Source organism: Diplotaxodon limnothrissa, linkage group LG1 (assembly GCF_057381915.1).
Source record: "Diplotaxodon limnothrissa isolate DT_005_m linkage group LG1, D_limnothrissa_male_GT1.1, whole genome shotgun sequence".
Taxonomy (NCBI): domain Eukaryota; kingdom Metazoa; phylum Chordata; class Actinopteri; order Cichliformes; family Cichlidae; genus Diplotaxodon; species Diplotaxodon limnothrissa.
This window is the reverse complement of record NC_140596.1, coordinates 27,544,707-27,562,517: the sequence shown is the minus strand read 5'-3', so window position 1 is coordinate 27,562,517 and position 17,811 is coordinate 27,544,707. Positions and strand designations below refer to the sequence as shown.

At 41.7% G+C, this 17,811-nt stretch overlaps 1 protein-coding gene across 1 annotated transcript in view; it reads left to right on the top strand.

The window, feature by feature from the left end:
- Nucleotides 1–9,342: 9,342 nt before the first annotated feature.
- The window catches only part of pcdh9 (protocadherin 9), a 198,373-nt gene continuing 189,904 nt past the window's right edge, over nucleotides 9,343–17,811 (top strand). The window contains exon 1 of the mRNA XM_085370093.1: nucleotides 9,343–12,378. Within this exon, the coding sequence (XP_085226219.1) occupies nucleotides 9,343–12,378 (3,036 nt within the window). The remainder of the gene's footprint in view (nucleotides 12,379–17,811) is intronic.

The following is a 17,811-nucleotide window of genomic DNA, read 5'->3' as shown; positions in this document are numbered from 1 at the left end:
TCTTTATTTTTTTGGAAGGGTTGTTGTTTAGACTTACAGGTCCAGAAATATATGTACTGTCACGGTCTGGCTGGCAGACCGTGGGGATGTGGGGAAAGGAGGACCCAAAACGCAGACTCTGCGATGCAAACAGTGCTCTTTATTTACAGTGGAAAGCTGTAAACACAATAACTCCCCGTTGCTCCCTCGAACCCCGTGCGCGTGCTTCCCTCCGATATCTGTGCTCGTGCTCCCCGCTGTTGTGTTTCCGCACCCCCGTGCGTGCTGCCTCTCCGGACCACTCCTCCTCCTGTAGGGAAACCAGAGACGCAGCCGTCAACACTAACCAGCACATGTACGCACAGCACAGACCTACGCTAACACACACTGACTTGGTAAGATAACTCAATGATCCCGCGTCGGTGGGAGCTCCAAGACTCTCCTAAGTAGCTCCCCCGACGAGCCCTGATCAGCGGCAGGTGTGTGGCTTCGGGTGTGGCCAGTCCCTCCGCAGGGCCACACCCCTCAGGCCTGCAGGTGGCCGAGCTCCATCCTCCAGGCACACCCGCAGACATACACACCCATACCTCGCCTAAACATATGAGTGGGACACAGACTAACACAGCACAGAGAAACACACATATGTACACGCACAGAGAAGGAGAAACGACACCAAAAATACATAATAATAATACGCAGGTCCATGACTGCCCAGGGATCCTGGGTCGCCCAGTCCCAGGACCCTGACATGTACGGTATATCTCTTAAAGAACTAGAGGCTGGAAAAAAGATTGCTAAGTGACTGCAGTCTGACAGACAAAGCAAACTAAAGGGGGTCATGTAATTCACTGAGTATGCGAGTTTATATTAGGAATGTTTCCAGGGAAGAACACAATTCATTAGTCAACAGTTGTGGTAACATTTTGCTGATGTTTGTGTGTATAAACCATAGGTTGCAATAGAATGTGATCCTCAATTAGTGAAAAAAGGGAACTCATTAGGAAACAATTACAGTCACACATCCGTGCGAATCCCCACTGAGCAGTCTCGCTGCTTGTCCCAGGTTGTGAAATGAAAATCTGAAGATGAAGAAAGTGAAATGCATCACTCTGCACCTGTGATTCCTCTTCCAGATCTCCACCAGCTGCAGCCCATTAACGGCTGGAGGTAAAGGTTAAGTTTAAATATCTATTAAGGATAAAATAGAAAATGGTTTTCAGTGAAAGGTACCTTGTTTAAGTTGTTGCCATCACGACCTGGATACGAGGCAGAAAATAGATCGATGCATGGATGGATGGTTGGAATATTCTGCGCTCTTCTGTGGAACCAGAGAATAGCAGTGTTTAGATCTCGCAGGGTCACTATGCCTGAAAATAGCATTCATGTTGCCTGTAACATCCAAGAATATGGCTTTCTACCTAAGCTGGTGAAGATGTTACACAGGCCAGCGGATCAGTACAATATAGAGTGAAAGAGGTAAATCGCTAGATAAAACATTGATTGGCACAAAGATAGACTTCGAAGACTTCAAGATTTAATATAAATCAGGAGCTACTCATAAAATTTTGCTCCGCCTTGCAAGTTTTCATAGGCGATGTCAGCCACAGTGTATGGGTATGTGTTTTTGCTCCACGCCAAGTATGGGTTCTTTCAATTGACAAGTCTTTACAGCTGAATGAGACCAGACATGAACATATGAAAAGGCAAGAATTATCCTTCAGGTACCCTCAAAGTTGTCAGTCATGTGGGGTTGCTTGCTATATTCATCATGCAAAAAGGATTTATTGGCAGTCCCCAGCGTCAAACATCATGCCACACAGAATGAATAACAACAACACATGACATTATTTTCTTAGCTGAATCTGTGCTTTTGAAAATGTGGACATGAGGGAGAGTGGCATTTTCCATTCTCTGTGTCATCTGCTAAACATTAATTGTATGTTGTCACTGATTATACCGTATCATTTTGACCAGTGATTTGAATGCTAAGAGCTTGTGTTGCCTGTAAAATGATGTGTAGAGTTGGTACCCTGGCATTTGTTCAACAGAAGCAAGCATTAGCATGTGAAGAGGCTAAGAAAAAACAAACAAGCAACAAAGATTCGTAACTTTCCCACCAACAACGTGATTTCTGTGTGTGTAGATTGTTAAATCAACATAGACTTAAGATACAGATACACTAAAACAATATTATGCAACATTGTGTAAAATACAAAGCTATGTATATCGAATAGAATATGACATTTATTCATTTTGAAATAATGAGCATAGTTACCATATGGTTGGAATTTGTCAAGGAGTTTGACATATGGTTAAAAAGTATGCATTCAACAAAGTAGCATTAAATTAAATTGCAGCTGCTGTGAGGTAAATGCGTTAGTCATCTTCTCAGACACATATTTATTGTCAACTTCCACAACAACTTTTAGAATACACAAAAGCCTGTTTTGATTAGCACTGATGGGATATTTACTAGTTTGAAACTGATAAATAACCCATTATATGAATGCCGTAAGAAGAGGTCTGGGTCATTGTTGACAAGCGTCATTTGCTTATGTTTGAGACACAGTTTGTCCTTTTTATTCGCTTCTTCTGTTTTCTCCCCAGTGTCCATTGTCGACATTAGAAATATTCTTTTGCATTTACAGAACAAATCTATGGCACCTCATTCTGAGGCAATTCTCTCTTGTAGACCAATGATTAAAACTGATAAGTGGGTGGTTTTTTTCTCCTTTTTACATAAAAATCTAGGTGCAACAATTACTGGACACCTACAGGGTGATATTAGCATTTTTCATAGGAGACTGTATTTTTACTCATAATGGCTTTATTAACATAAATTCTTTAATGATGACAGGTATTCAGCAGATATAGTGCTATAGCTTGAGATTTAGCAGAGTGTGTGCCTGTATGATGGCTGTCTTCCCTTTAACTTTTCAAGATTATTTTTACAATTTTTTTTTACAGTACAATATAAAGTGAAGAAACAAAGCTATAAACTGCCTGGTTTTCAAATTTTGTTAATTCAAATTTTCAAATTTCAGCACTTCAGTGGATTTGGTCCACAAATACAATGTGAATAATACCTGCAAAATATTCTTAAACCTTCTTCACAGTAAAGCCCAATCACACTAATTTAATCCATTTCGGTGTGGGGGAAATAAACAGTGGGGAACCAGTAACGCTACCACACCTAACTACCTCGTATCTCACATTTTCATGCAGAACGGAATCAGTATATTACTGGAATAACTGTGCAAATGATAAATTAGCCAGATCCCTTTTTGTAAATGTGAAGCCACTTGGCTACTGCATGATAAAAAAACTGCCATGTAGAAGTCTGACCTTTAGAATGACACACTAGAGTCTCAGTATGTACAACATGTGGGCATTTTCTTGCCATCCCCTCTCTTCTTCATGAGCTATCCTCACTGTCAGAGTCATAATTACTACAAGATATAAATTAGTTCAATGTAGGTTACACTCATGTTGATCCAGACATTTTTTAAAGCTGCAGTTCTCCAAGTATGTACTCGAGTACTGTATGGAATCATTAAATATGTCACAGTTGGCTGGAGTCTAGAAATTTCGCAGCCTGATAAAAGATAAGTGACATCAAACCTCTGAGGAAATGGTATTTAATTGCACAGGGGCTATAAAAATAGTAATCGTGTAGAAATAAACTGACACTTCAAAGCCAGCTTGTGGAGTCCTGCATTTATGTAAACGAGTTACTCGGGACAAACAAAAAGAAATCTGAGAATGTAACTCAGGATCACCTGACACATATAGTTAAAGCTTCTACGAATAAAGATGACCTTTGAGTGCAAGATCGCCCGTGTCAAAAATATCCAAATCAATTTGATGTGATCTGGAAAAAAAAGTACTGGTATTTGAGCGCAGTCAAGTATCTTATAACTTTGTATTGCTTCATTCATACTGCACAAGGTCAAATCAGCCTGTGCACTGAGCAGAGAGGGATCTTGCTCGACTCTCTTTCCCTGGTTTGACCAGGATCTATTTCAGCTACTACAGGCAGCCTTCTGGCTTTCACATCAGTAAGAAAAGAGAATGGGAGGGAATGTTTGACCTTTTTCGGTGCACAGTCTGGAAAGTGATATGTGATTCAAATGTGTCAGGGAGAAGAAAAAAATGGGGAGAGACAGAAAGCAAAGGGAGAGAGCAAATTACAGTCCAAGGGAAGGTTTGAAGACAGAAGAGGCATTTCTTCAATATTCAAGGGATTATCATGAATGGCATTATACCTCCCAAAATGCCAACCATAAGGCAGTAACGGATGTGCTGTGTGCATGAAAATGGTTTTGCAGTAATTAGGAGGGCTCAGTAGCAACTACGGGATATCTTTGGGGTTGCCATATGGTGAATCAAAACAATTACCTTGAGCAAGCATTTATATTTTAACTCATAAACTCACAGGTGTAAAGTTCTGTCTCAATACAAATCAAAGCACCTTGTTACAGCCTTGTTAAGTGATATAAGGCAAATTCCTTGGGGGAATTCAAAGATTTGAATACAGTGAAATCTGTTCCAAAGAAAATCATATGCATTTCCTATTCAGTTCACTCCCATGTATTTGGATTTTTAAGTTGGAGATGCCTGATTAGAAGATCTGATTAGTATTCAGGGTCCACAGCATGCGTGATGCCAATTATCCACCGGGTCATTACCACTCTGGAGAGAAGTCGCACTAGCAAAAGGCATTTAAGGAAAAAGGCCTAAATTTTCATCAGCGGTTGCAGTGGCTCTTTGACAAAGTACAAATGAAACCAGTCTTCTCAGTGGAACAAGAGAAAGAGCGAGCTGAGATAAAATAGAAAATTATTGGTTTCTATTTATACAAAACATAGGTAGACGACCTCATCTTTGTAAATGCAGCCCAACATTTTGACTTGAGTAACACAAAGCAGTTCCGGCACTGAGTAAATACCCTCTAAAGACTTGATTATTGCACAAGTCAGTTTCTGCGCACATTTGTTTAGCTGGCAGGTGGTAGAGCGCCTCAAACAGAAGGATTCAGCTTGTGTGATAATAGCCTCACTAATGTTTTGCCTGAGTCAGCTGATTACGTGAACTGCGATGGAAAGTAGTGAAAATTTTCAGCAGTCATTAGAGTATGGGGAAAGCATGTTTTTCCAAATAATATAGACGCTTACACTGTGTACCCTGTTCACAGTGTGCTGGAAAAGACATCACTGACTGTTAAAGAGCTTTCACACTCTGAGCTGGCCTCTTATTAATACTGCTTCTCACCAACCAGCATAGATTTTCTCACTTGTACTAGTGAGGGCCATAACAGAAAATTACCCAAATTATGTTTACCCCAATAGTGCTTTTAAAGTTTAAATTTCCCAAATTGTTTCTCCTCCGCATTTCTTTAAATAAAAGGAAGAAGTTTCATATTAAATAATTAAGATGTAATTACAGAAAAACTGCTGCTTAACCCTGCTGATTACAGCCCTCAGCCATGTTTGCTGCTCCTTACTTCTATCAACACAGAAGTTGTGTTTATTACCATCCACCTCCAGCTATACTCAGACCTCCTTTAAGTTTAAATAGATAGATAGATATTACTTGTTTGATCTTGTGTTTTGACACACACGAAAAATACACATACTTGTTCCTTGTATTATTCATGAAGCCAATTCAAGAGTAAGAACAAGTCAATAAGGTGAATAATCTGACTGACTTCACCTGGTATATGGGGAATCATAGGGCCTAAGGTTTGGACACTTCCCTTGGGCTCTCTCTTCGACGTGAGTTTGTAGGAGGTAAGACCTACATTACATATTAACAAACTACATTATTCATCACTTGTCAGTGACTTGACTGGCAGAAACATAAGCTTTAGCTGATTTAAAACAGGCTTAATAAGATGATAAGAGACTCTAGAGCTCTGGTAGAATTGGAATTATCAGCCATACAGCTACTAACTTTGTCCTTGTCTAGTGTTTATATCACCATCGTGTGACATTTAACACATCTGTGAGGATAAAAAAGTTTTACTAAGCCATGGAACGAAATGTCCACATTTCTTGTGTGGAGTTCTGATAGGGTTGGTAATCAATACCAATGTTTTAACAGTTGCTTCACAATATGGGTATTTTTCGCTTTCTGGTTTACTTTTTGTCCAATACTCCTAATTACTGCTCATTCACTTGCATCACCCACACAGATACCTTAGAGACTTGACAAAGGTGGAAATTTCTACCAAATCGAAGCATATTTCTCATTTTCCAGATAAAGAAGAAAAAAATCCAGGACACACATACCACACAGGTTCCCAGAGAGCAACTAAAGGCAGGTGATGAGTTCCTAATGACTGCAGTTGGCCAGCAGAGCAAGAAAGTGTTTCACCACTACAGACAGTTATGTTGTCACTTTTCTTTCTACATCAGGGTGTCCAGCTTTAAGCTGAAGTGACAGATCACTCCTTTAGCTGCTCCCTTCCAGCTAAGGACAGTGACGGCTGCACCCAGAGGCAGAAAGGTCAGGCCACCAGGTTGGTTGTGCTAATGGACTGCTGACCAGGCAATAAGCCAGCCTCTCAAGAGACATTGGCAGCCTAGTTCTCACCTCAACTGTGCCGGTCTAATGTCCTTTGCATCACTTTCATCACCACTTGCCCAAACTGGGGCATATTCTCATTTTGCTTGATTTCCCATTCACGCATTGTTTCTTCTTCCTCTGAGCTGCCGATGATGCACTATGTTGTCTTAGTTGTCACGCTAAGTTGACCCAGGGTTGCGTGGCTGATCATGTTTTAAGACTTGAAGCTCAAATCATAGCTGAGGCGTTTGTGAAAGTCCACCTCAAGATGGCAGTGTTCACCACGACAGGCACTGAGCTCAACAGCTTGCCATTTCTCAGCAACAGCAACAGCACTGAGCCCAGGCTTAAATTGAGGGTTATCTCCTGCATTGAAATTAAGTAATGATTGGATGGAAGCTGGTAATAAATGATGTCTGGATCTGTATGGCTCAGTCTGATTTGCATTTTATGAAATTGCTATTTTCTACTTACCTTATAACATTCGGGGCGACTCGGAACAGTTCAGCCTCTTGTTGCTTTGAAACTTGTCACGTAAGGTCATCTGCGTTTATTCCAAAGTCACGCCACAGACTCCTCGGAGCACCACAGCAAGAGGCAGTAAACTTAAAATAAGAAGTGCAATTCACCCGTTAAACCAAGAACTCCGGCCACACGCGGCTTTGTAGCCTTGATGACTAGGATAACTGTCAAGGTTATTTCTCATAAACAAATGCTGACGACTGGCTGCAGGGTGCTAAGTGCGGTGGACGGAGCGTGAATATGCACCCGGCGCAAACATGCTTAGACAACGGATTCTCTGTTTAGAGTGCAATTATAACTGACTCTCACACAAGGCTTGTATTGTATATGCCAGTGTTTATTCTTGGCAAGTCAATATGCACGGGAAACCGCCATAGCGCATCTTTCTAATGTGCTTCAGTCTAGTGGCTTTTATGTCCACCCCAATTAGGCTATTGTAGCCTACCTGACAACAGCCTAACAGGTTGGCGTATGCTTTTGATGCGTCCCTTTAGAGCCAATGAGTGTTATCTGCTTTTATATAATCACACACACACTATAAAAGCTAGAGGACATCCACTATCTCTTTATTCTTTTCTCCCAGTGTCTTTTTTTACACTATCATCAGCAGCAGCTTCATCATCATCATCGTCGTCATCCTCCTCCTCCAGCCCAGCCACGGGGTTTTTGGTTAAGCGTCTCTTCAGCCTGCAGCATCTTCGCGGAGAATCTCACCGCGGACAGCCCTCCGGTTCGCTTTAAGTGACGTGACATCGGGCCAATCCCGTCCTCGCTCGGGTTGCCAACGCCATTGAAAGCGAGGGGCGGTGTCCAATGACGAGGGTCGGCCGGGTGGGGGTGCGGGGTGGTTAGTCGGTGTGGTGTGCATCGCCAACCCCTCCTATGGGTTTACACAGAGTTAGTGCAAGATATTCTGCTCTGGGAGTGAGAGTGCAAGGATAAACGCCACACACACGCTGCGCATCCGTGTCACACTGAGCAGCCGTAAGGCTGGTGTTTCTAAGTGGGATCGACTCTGAGCTTTTACACCTTTTTTGTTGTAGGCTTTTTTTTTGTTGTCTTTTTCATAAATGTCCTCGTGATCTTTTTTTCTTTCTTTTTAACCTTGAGTCTGATTATTGATGGAGCTCCGTGAACTTGAAACATAATGGGACACGCATGTCTCTTTTTGGGTTCACCTCGTCTGCGCCTTAACCTTCACAGGTAGCCGGGGAGAAAAGGAAAGAAAGAAAGGGGGAAAGACGCCGGTTCTCTCTGGACATGCACAGGAGATGAGCATTGATTTTGGGACCCGTTTAATTGAAGACACCGCAAACCACTGACCACCTTGCTGTGTCTGCTGGAGAGCGACGCTGATCACCGCAATCACCGCAGGTCGCACAATTAGATCCAGTCAATTCCTGAAGTTAAATGGGGGGGAAAGGAACTGCGACATATGCAGCTTCTAATTTACCCCAGTTTCTGCGACCGGCTGCTTTTATTTAAAACCTGTACTCGTGTCTGATTAACCCAGTGCTGCTGGGTGATTGTTGTTATTATTATTTACCTGGAGCCAAAAGCAGATCGACAGAGGAGGATATCTTTACCTGAATGAACTACTGTACTACTGTGGATGAGAAGACTATGAGCTGACACACTCCAGTTTTTCTTCTGTGCTGCAACCGATTTGGGTATGTAATACAAGCATGGGTCTCTTTTGCCCACTAAGAATTCAAAATCTCACTGAGCTTACTTTGTTGGCTTCATTTATGCTTATTCACTCGTTAAGCAGCCCACTCACAGCCTAAGCTCTTTAATTTTGACAGTTTAAGTGGAAAAATTAATAAGACTGTGTAATGTGTTGTGAAGTTTTGTTGCCGTGGGGGTGTTCGAGGCACTGAAAATTCATAGTGACCGTAAAACGTAGAGGATGTAGAAAGAGAGTAACAGACATTAATGGCTGCTTAAAAGGTTAATGCAGTTTATTTTGGGATTTTCATTTTACTGTTTGAATGAAGTCATGATTTGTGGCTATGTTCAGATTTAAGGGTAAATCCTAAAGAAGAGGGGAAAAAAATATAGTGCATGAATCAGCTGACTGTGAGGAGAGGGATTGGATGATTGTTAATTAAATTTATTTACTGTGCATAATAAAGTTACTTCACTGAAGGGAATCTCTGTCCTGTATTCATAGGTTTATTCGTGGAAGATTCCTGCCAGGAGTCACTGTCTGTAACAACACTGCATAGAAAGAAACCTTTGAGTTTTGAAGGCTGGAAGCATATTAACACTGTTATGGATCTAAAAGACTATTACCTGTTGGGTGCACTGCTTGCCTGCATATGGCTAGATCCTTCAATAGCCCAAGAGCTAATCTACCCCATCAGGGAGGAGTTGCAAGAAAATGTCCTCATTGGGAACATACCAAAGGACCTAAACATTTCCCATACAAATGCTGCCACCGGAACGAGTGCTAATCTTGTGTACCGGCTCGTCTCCAAAGCAGGAGATAACCCACTGGTCCGTGTTCTGAGCAGCACTGGAGAAATATTCACAACATCAAACCGAATTGACAGAGAGAAGTTATGCCCCGGTCCCTCATTTGAGGACAGCGAGTGCTCCTTTGAAATTGAAGTGGTCATCCTGCCTAATGATTATTTCAGGCTGATTAAGATCAAAATAATCGTTAAAGACACAAACGATAATGCCCCCATGTTCCCGTCCCCTGTGATCAACATCTCTATCCCAGAGAACACGCTCATTAACAGCCGCTTTGCTATTCCTTCTGCCACTGACCCAGACACTGGCCCCAACAGTGTCCACAAATACGAGCTGATCAATGGGCAAAGTGCCTTCGGCTTAGACATAGTAGAAACGCCTGAGGGGGAAAAGTGGCCCCAGCTTATTGTGCAGCAGAATCTGGACAGAGAGCAGAAGGACACGTATGTGATGAAGATTAAAGTAGAGGATGGTGGCAGTCCACAGAAATCCAGCACTGCCATTCTCCAGGTTACTGTGACAGATGTCAATGACAACAAACCGGTGTTTAAAGAGAGTCAGATAGAGGTTCATATACCGGAGAACTCCATTATTGGCACATCTGTAGTGCAGCTCCAAGCTACAGATGCAGACATAGGGGCAAATGCAGAGATACATTATGTATTTGGGACTCAGGTGTCTCCTGCTACAAAAAGACTGTTTGCACTGAATGCAACATCTGGCCTAATTACAGTGCAGAGACCTTTGGACAGGGAAGAAACTGCTATCCATAAGCTCTCTGTTTTAGCTAGTGATGGCAGCTCAAGTCCAGCCAGAGCTACTGTTACCATAAATGTGACTGATGTTAATGACAATCCACCTAATATAGACCTGAGATACATAATCAGTCCCATTAATGGCACTGTTTTCCTCTCAGAGAAGGATCCCATCAATACAAAGATAGCACTCATCACAGTGTCAGACAAAGACACTGACATTAACGGCAAGGTCATTTGTTTCATAGAGAAGGATGTGCCCTTCCATCTAAAAGCTGTGTATGACAACCAGTATCTGTTAGAGACGTCCGCACTGCTTGACTACGAAGGGACAAAGGAATATAACTTTAAAATTGTAGCGTCTGACTCTGGAAAGCCGAGCTTGAATCAGACTGCCTTGGTGAGAGTGAGGCTGGAGGATGAGAATGACAACCCGCCTATTTTTACTCAGCCAGTTATTGAGCTGGCTGTTATGGAAAACAACAAACGTGACTTGTTCCTCACGACTCTTAGCGCCACAGATGAGGACAGTGGGAAAAATGCAGAAATTGTTTACCAGCTGGGACCAAATGCATCATTTTTTGATCTTGACCGTAAAACAGGTGTTCTGACTGCATCCAGGGTTTTTGACCGGGAGGATCAGGATAGGTTCCTCTTCACTGTAACAGCAAGAGATAACGGGACGCCCCCTCTACAAACGCAGGCAGCCGTTATTGTAACCGTGCTGGATGAAAATGATAACAACCCCAAGTTCACACATAACCACTTCCAGTTCTTTGTGTCAGAGAATCTTCCTAAGTACAGTACTGTGGGGGTGATAACTGTGACAGATTCAGACGCCGGAGAAAATGCTGCTGTTTCTCTTTCTATTCTGAATGACAATGAGAACTTTATACTAGATCCTTACTCTGGGGTGATAAAGTCTAATGTATCCTTCGACAGAGAGCAGCAGAGTTCCTACACTTTTGATGTAAGGGCTGTGGACAGTGGCAGGCCTCCTTGCTCCTCAGCTGCCAAGGTGACCATCAATGTCATTGATGTGAACGACAACACACCCATCGTTATCTACCCACCCTCCAACACGTCTTTCAAGCTCGTGCCTCTCTCCTCTATCCCAGGATCTGTGGTAGCAGAGGTGTTTGCTGTAGACGGTGATACAGGGATGAATGCGGAACTCAAATACACAATTGTGAGTGGGAATAACAAAGGTCTGTTTCGAATTGACCCAGTCACAGGGAATATTACTTTGGAGGAAAAGCCAGCACTAACCGACATAGGCTTGCACAGATTAGTGGTCAATATCAGTGACCTGGGTTATCCCAAATCTCTCCATACTCTTGTGCTGGTGTTTTTGTATGTTAATGACACTGTGGGCAACTCAACACTCATCAATGATCTCATTCGACGCACCATGGAGACCCCAATTGACCGAAACATTGGTGAAAGCAGTGAAACCTATCAGAGTGGTGACTATTTAACCATAATGATAGCCTTTGTTACCGGCGCCTTGGTGGTGATTATTGTCATCTTTGTGACTGTGTTGCTGCGCTGCCGCCATGCTTCTAGATTCAAAGCCGCACAGAGAAAAAAGCAGGGGGCAGAGTGGATGTCACCCAACACAGAAAACAAACAGAACAAGAAGAAAAAGCGCAAGAAAAGGAAGTCCCCCAAAAACTCCTTGCTCAACTTTGTCACCATAGAGGGGAACAAACCTGACGATCCTGCCCATGAGCCAATCAACGGAACCATCAGTCTGCCCACCGAGCTGGAAGAGCAAGGGATTGGACGCTTCGATTGGAATGCCACGCCGACCACAACCTTCAAACCTAGCAGCCCAGACCTGGCCCGGCACTACAAGTCCGCCTCACCGCAGTCGGCCTTTCATCTCAAGGCTGACACACCGGTCTCAGTGAAGAAGCATCACGTGATACAAGAGCTCCCATTGGATAACACATTTGTGGGGGGCTGTGACACCCTTTCCAAGAGATCTTCCACGAGCTCCGACCACTTCAGTGCCTCAGAGTGCAGCTCCCAAGGAGGGTTCAAGACGAAGGGGCCCATGCACACCAGACAGCAGGTAAAAGAGCACTTTTACTGGTCTATAAGTACTGCGTATAACTGCCCTGTTCCACAGTGCTAAAGTGCCAGTCTAGATTAGGGACTGACTCTAAGGTACTGTGAAGCAACAGAAAACTGTTCAGGAGACACACTGCTTCAGCAGATTTTCCAACCTAAACATAAAAAGAAAAGAGAGAAAAAGTAACTTGAACAACAGCTGATTAATGGAGTTGATTATGGACTCAGCAATCACACAATGCATAATTTGGGGGTAACACTTGCAAACCCATGTTTTGTATTTAATATATATTTAATTCATATTTACCAAAATGCAAGTGGACGAGTGACTGCTTTGCCTTATTTTGTCTCTTCAGTACCCAGGTTAGATCACTGGCAAACATGTACCAACATAACATTAACTGTAACCCAACGATCTTTGTAAAAGAAACATTTTTTTCTTGCCTATCTACTCAGATTGCTGCTTTTCATCATAGACAAATGCTGCACACATCCTCCAAAAAGTAGTTGACTTTTCACCTCTCTCTTTCTCTCTCTCTCTCTCTCTCTCTCTTCATAAAACTCTTGAGTGTATTCATGTTTTTTTGTTTGTTTGTTTCTTTATTATTATTATTTTTTTGGTGTGCATTGTAATATCATGAAAGACTTTGTAACCTTTTCAACACCTGCAGCAATAACAACATTCAATAATTAGACTGCTGCAATGGTATTGTGAATGTCACTGTAGGCTTTGCCACATCATCTGAGCTTGAATTAAATGCCTCCTCTCAAAGCACACTAGCGAACTGAGTGAAGCTTGTCTGGAACTTGATACACATCCAATTCAAAAAGGATTAGCCAATAATGAGCCTCAAATTTCAACGTAATCCATGCTGCTTTTTATCAAAGCCCTATTAATTTTTCTGCTAATAAAGCACCACTACACAACACACAGTTTTAATCTAATGGAACACACGTGGACAAATATTGGGAACTGCAGAAAAGAGTGAAGAAAGAGCGCAGAAGGAGAAGGGAAGGCAGAGACAGAGGCTGTTGTCGACGGGTCAGGCTTGACGGTGGTACTGAACCTTTAGGTGGCAGTGTTGCGCTGCATGGCAGAGCTTGGCACTACGCCAACCTGCAGTGGACTTATAAATGCAAGGGAGGAGAAGAAAGGAGTGAAACCTATGTTAGTGTTCTTAGTGAAATACTCTCGCCTAATGATGCAGAGGCTGCACAGGAAAGATTGATAATGGCAGTTAGAGATGTGAGTGATAAGATCTATCCGGACGAGCGAGTGGAATTACAGGGGTGACACTGTGCGACTCCTGTCGATGCATACCTCCGGGTCACTGCATCTGGGGTTGCATTTAATGTGTTTCTGTGTGAGAGGTAGCAGTCAAAAGAGGCATTCAGTGTGCCATCATTTGCCAGGCGCCGTTAGTGTGTGTTTGTGTGTGTGTGTGTGTGTGTGTGTGTGTGTGTGTGTGGGGGGGGGGTTGGTGATGTGTGAGAGAGAGATGAGACGAGGCGATGAAATGGGTGATGCTGGCGGTGGCAGCGGGTGGGGTGAGGTGGGGGCCACTATTCAACCCTAGAGGAGGACACATGAGATATGACACTATACTGTAAGCACAACTTCATTGATTTGCTCAGTCATCCTACAATTCCACACAAGATTTATTGGGATCAATAATTCTGACAAATGATTCAAAGAAGCACACAAACAGAGCCAGTGTATTCTATATTGTGCCACCGATATTATAAATGATGCACTGTTACAGACGCTTTTGGGCACAGACTTATGTCTAAAATGTTCTGTACAGTTTCGTGTTTTTCTCTGAACTTGTGTAAGTTGTGCCCCAGTCTAATTCTACTACTGTTCTGCTATTACTTACTGATATAAATTAGTTGAAATAAGTCCATTGTCTTTTATTTTTATGAAAGGGAATAAGAGAATCATATCTTTAAAAACTCTAAAGATGCATTTGCTTACATATTAAAACAACATTATCATACAGATATGCACAGAAAAGAAGTATGAGTTCCTTTTCTTACCAGTATGCATGGTTACATTGCGACTCCATACAACAAAGCACTTTATCTCCATTAAATAGTGATTATCCGTCTTTCCATTATTGGCTGATATCAATCTTTCAAATTTGTAAAGAAGGCCCTTACAGCATGCGGTTGGTTCTTAGTCATAATTACTCCAAAAAACATCTCACAGACAAAGACTCCAGCTCAGATTGGCAGTTATTGATTGTGGTTAAATGATTAGACTGCCCCGACTGCACTGACATGTCTTTCTGGATAAACCAGGGTATGTTATCAATGCCACTGTTCCATCCATTGTTTTGATTGTTTTGTACAATGCAGCCATTTGTATTGACATGCACATGTCATCTCCATTTCATGATCATTCATGCGGAGATGCCCATCCACTAAATTCTATGCCTTTTGGATTTGTGCTGTAGTTTAAAAAAAAAAGAAGATCAAGAAAATACCAATTACCTTTGACTGAATCTTTAAACAGACAGTATATCCAAAAGGTAATATCACCGGATTATCATATCATTCTCTGCAGAGTAGAAGCGCTTTAGAAGAAGATAAGAGCTACATTATTAAAAGATTTCTTATATATACAGATAACAAAAATGAGCCAATTTCATTTAAAGTTATTACTGGTTAGTTTTTGGTTGGAAAATGTGATTTGATGTAATATATTGAAATTAAAGCTAAAGGTGTTAAACTGCTGCCATAGTTAAAGGATCCAAAAAGGTATACGGTAGGAAGATCAAATTTAGCACTTAGTTTGCTGCCCTATGACTAACAAACCAACACCAATAAACAACTGGTGCCTGAAGTTAACACGAAACAGTAAAATAGGAAGTTCAAGAGGAAGACACAAGCGAAGCTGTGGGTGGATCGCTTTTAAGATTGACCTTCTCTCAAGGAATTGAAAAGCCATTTTCTTCCAGTTTTCAAGAGTCACTTCTATGCAACATCAGCACCAGTCAAAAAAATAAGGAAACTGAAAGGAAATTGACAAACGATTAGACAGAGAATAAGACACTGCGAACAACAGCAAAGCACGAAGACGTCAGTGCTGTCTTCTTTTTAGGTGATATAGAGCGTATAAGTAAAAGAAATAGCTTATCTGCAGTAGCGTTATTACGCACTAATGCCTAGTGCAATCAGTTTTATACAGATCCTTATAGCTTATAGCAATAGGGGAATCTTTGCCTTTCCTTTCATTTTTCTCACTTATTTTTTTACCCTCTAGGGACCTACATTAGTGTAAACAACACAGAGGGAAAAAAGCATGAAAACACTGTCCTAGTTTCACTAGGCAACACAAGCATCTAAGAAACGGAGGATAATAATCATCATCATTCTTATTCTCATCCTGTCAGTAGTCATAGACATAGATGTGGCTCACTACCACAACATGAGCCCAGTGGCTATGCATTAACTATGTACTGTGCATCAGATCCCAAGGCTCGTGTTAAGAATACGTTAACATGGTTTTGCTGAGGGGAGCAGGGTTTGAAAGTAGTCTCAGAGACAGCGAATGCAACATCATTGCTGACTGATTGCAATCTACATTTTCCATATATCTAGTCTTCAGAATTAAACTTGAACAAATCTTGTAGTAAACGCGAATAAAGGGATGTTAATTATTACGTTTGCTACCACATATTGACAAGTTCACACAAGATGTGTTCTCTCTTCCGTCACTTTGCGGAAGCAACATTACGTATGTGAGAATCCACAGTTATGGGCCCTGTATGACATTTTTCAGTTGTGCAACCTTGTGGTCTGAACACCTAATCTGTAACATGTAGGCTGTAGGCTTCTAGGTTGTTGTTGGGTTTTTTTCATGCACATGCAAACACGGAAAGGAAGCGTGCATTGACAATTAACCCATCTCCTATTGCTGTGATGTGCTTTTCTTCACCCCAAATCTGCCTCAGGCTGGGGGACATGTAACAGCTTTCTATCTGAGCAGTCTCAGTTTAGTTTCCGCACATATAGAGCAAATGGCAACATGTGAATATGGGTTAATTATTCCAAATAATACTGGAGGTATTTAAAATTTGATTCAGTATTTCTGTCTACATCTGACTCATGGATCATTTCCTTCTCTGTGTTGAGCACTACAGTGAAAATAGGCGTATGGTACATTATCTCATAAACAACAAGCAGGGTTTTAAATATCACAGTAACTGGAGTATTCAGTTTAAAGCGCAGGATATTAGAAGACTTGTGGAAAAAAAAGGGGGGAATCCTCAGCGAGAAGATTCCTGGAGTTGTCAGTAATGTAATGAATGTAATGAATGGACATTCTATGCAAACAGGAGTTTGTACAGACCATTGTAATTATGGAGCCTTGAGGGAGTCGTCCTTCTTGTGCAGGTTCATTTGCCACATTAATAAGGGGATTAGTAGTATGTACGGGGGCTGATGGCAGCAGGAGAAGTTTGAGAAGATTAATGAACTATGACAATGTTGCACCTGAGGGGAAAAGTCTGTTGCAATATCTTATGGGTTGTGCTGACACAGAGTTTGGCAGTATGAAAGAGGAAGATGGAGAGAGGCCAGTGATTGCTGCCGACTGTGATCATACATCGTTTCTCCCAAGCTATCCTGTCACTTAATCAGGATACCGTGTTTGTGATCTCTTACACTGAGCATGTCCTTCATACATTTAACTAATGGCGTTCCAACAGCCTTAGCATTTTTTGTAATAAGAGGAAGAACGGAAAAAGGACACCAACATGTACAAAAGGTTAAATTGGGTCACTAAGTAAAGATATTAATTAACCAAATCTGTGAGCAAGCTCTGTGAAGTTAGGTCTGTTGCCAACATCTGCTGAATAATTAAGAAAACAGCAGGTAAATCCAAGAAGATAGATCTTTAGCGCTGCATCTTCTTATTGAGTAAAATGTAGCAGATCCTCAAAACAAATGTAGCTGTCTGGAGAAAGTAAGACAGGAAGTGTGCGAGTGAAGTTTCTATCAAAGCTTTAAATTATCAGTGGAGGATTTGCAAAGCCCTTCACCACAGAGAACATTGTATCTGCGTCTTTAAAAAACTTGTCATGTCCTTTATATTCTAGGTGGGTAAGAGGAAATGAAATGGATTGCGAGCTATACTATGGTAGTGGGTGTGAGTACTATCAGAGTAGATTATTGCCCCAAGGGGGATCCAGTTTTGTCTGCACAAAACAACAAAATAAATCAAAGCTCCCTGTTGATACACTGGCTGAACTATGGAGTTCATTTATATGTTTTTATTTTCCCCTGTTTCAGAAAAATGAAGTGCTACTGATTTCTAATATATTTATATATTTATTAATTTATGGGCCTGTTTTTTCTTTTTTCTTTGTAACTGCCAGGGACATAATTGCCAAACACAGATGATGGCAAATTACCAGGAATTACATGTTTG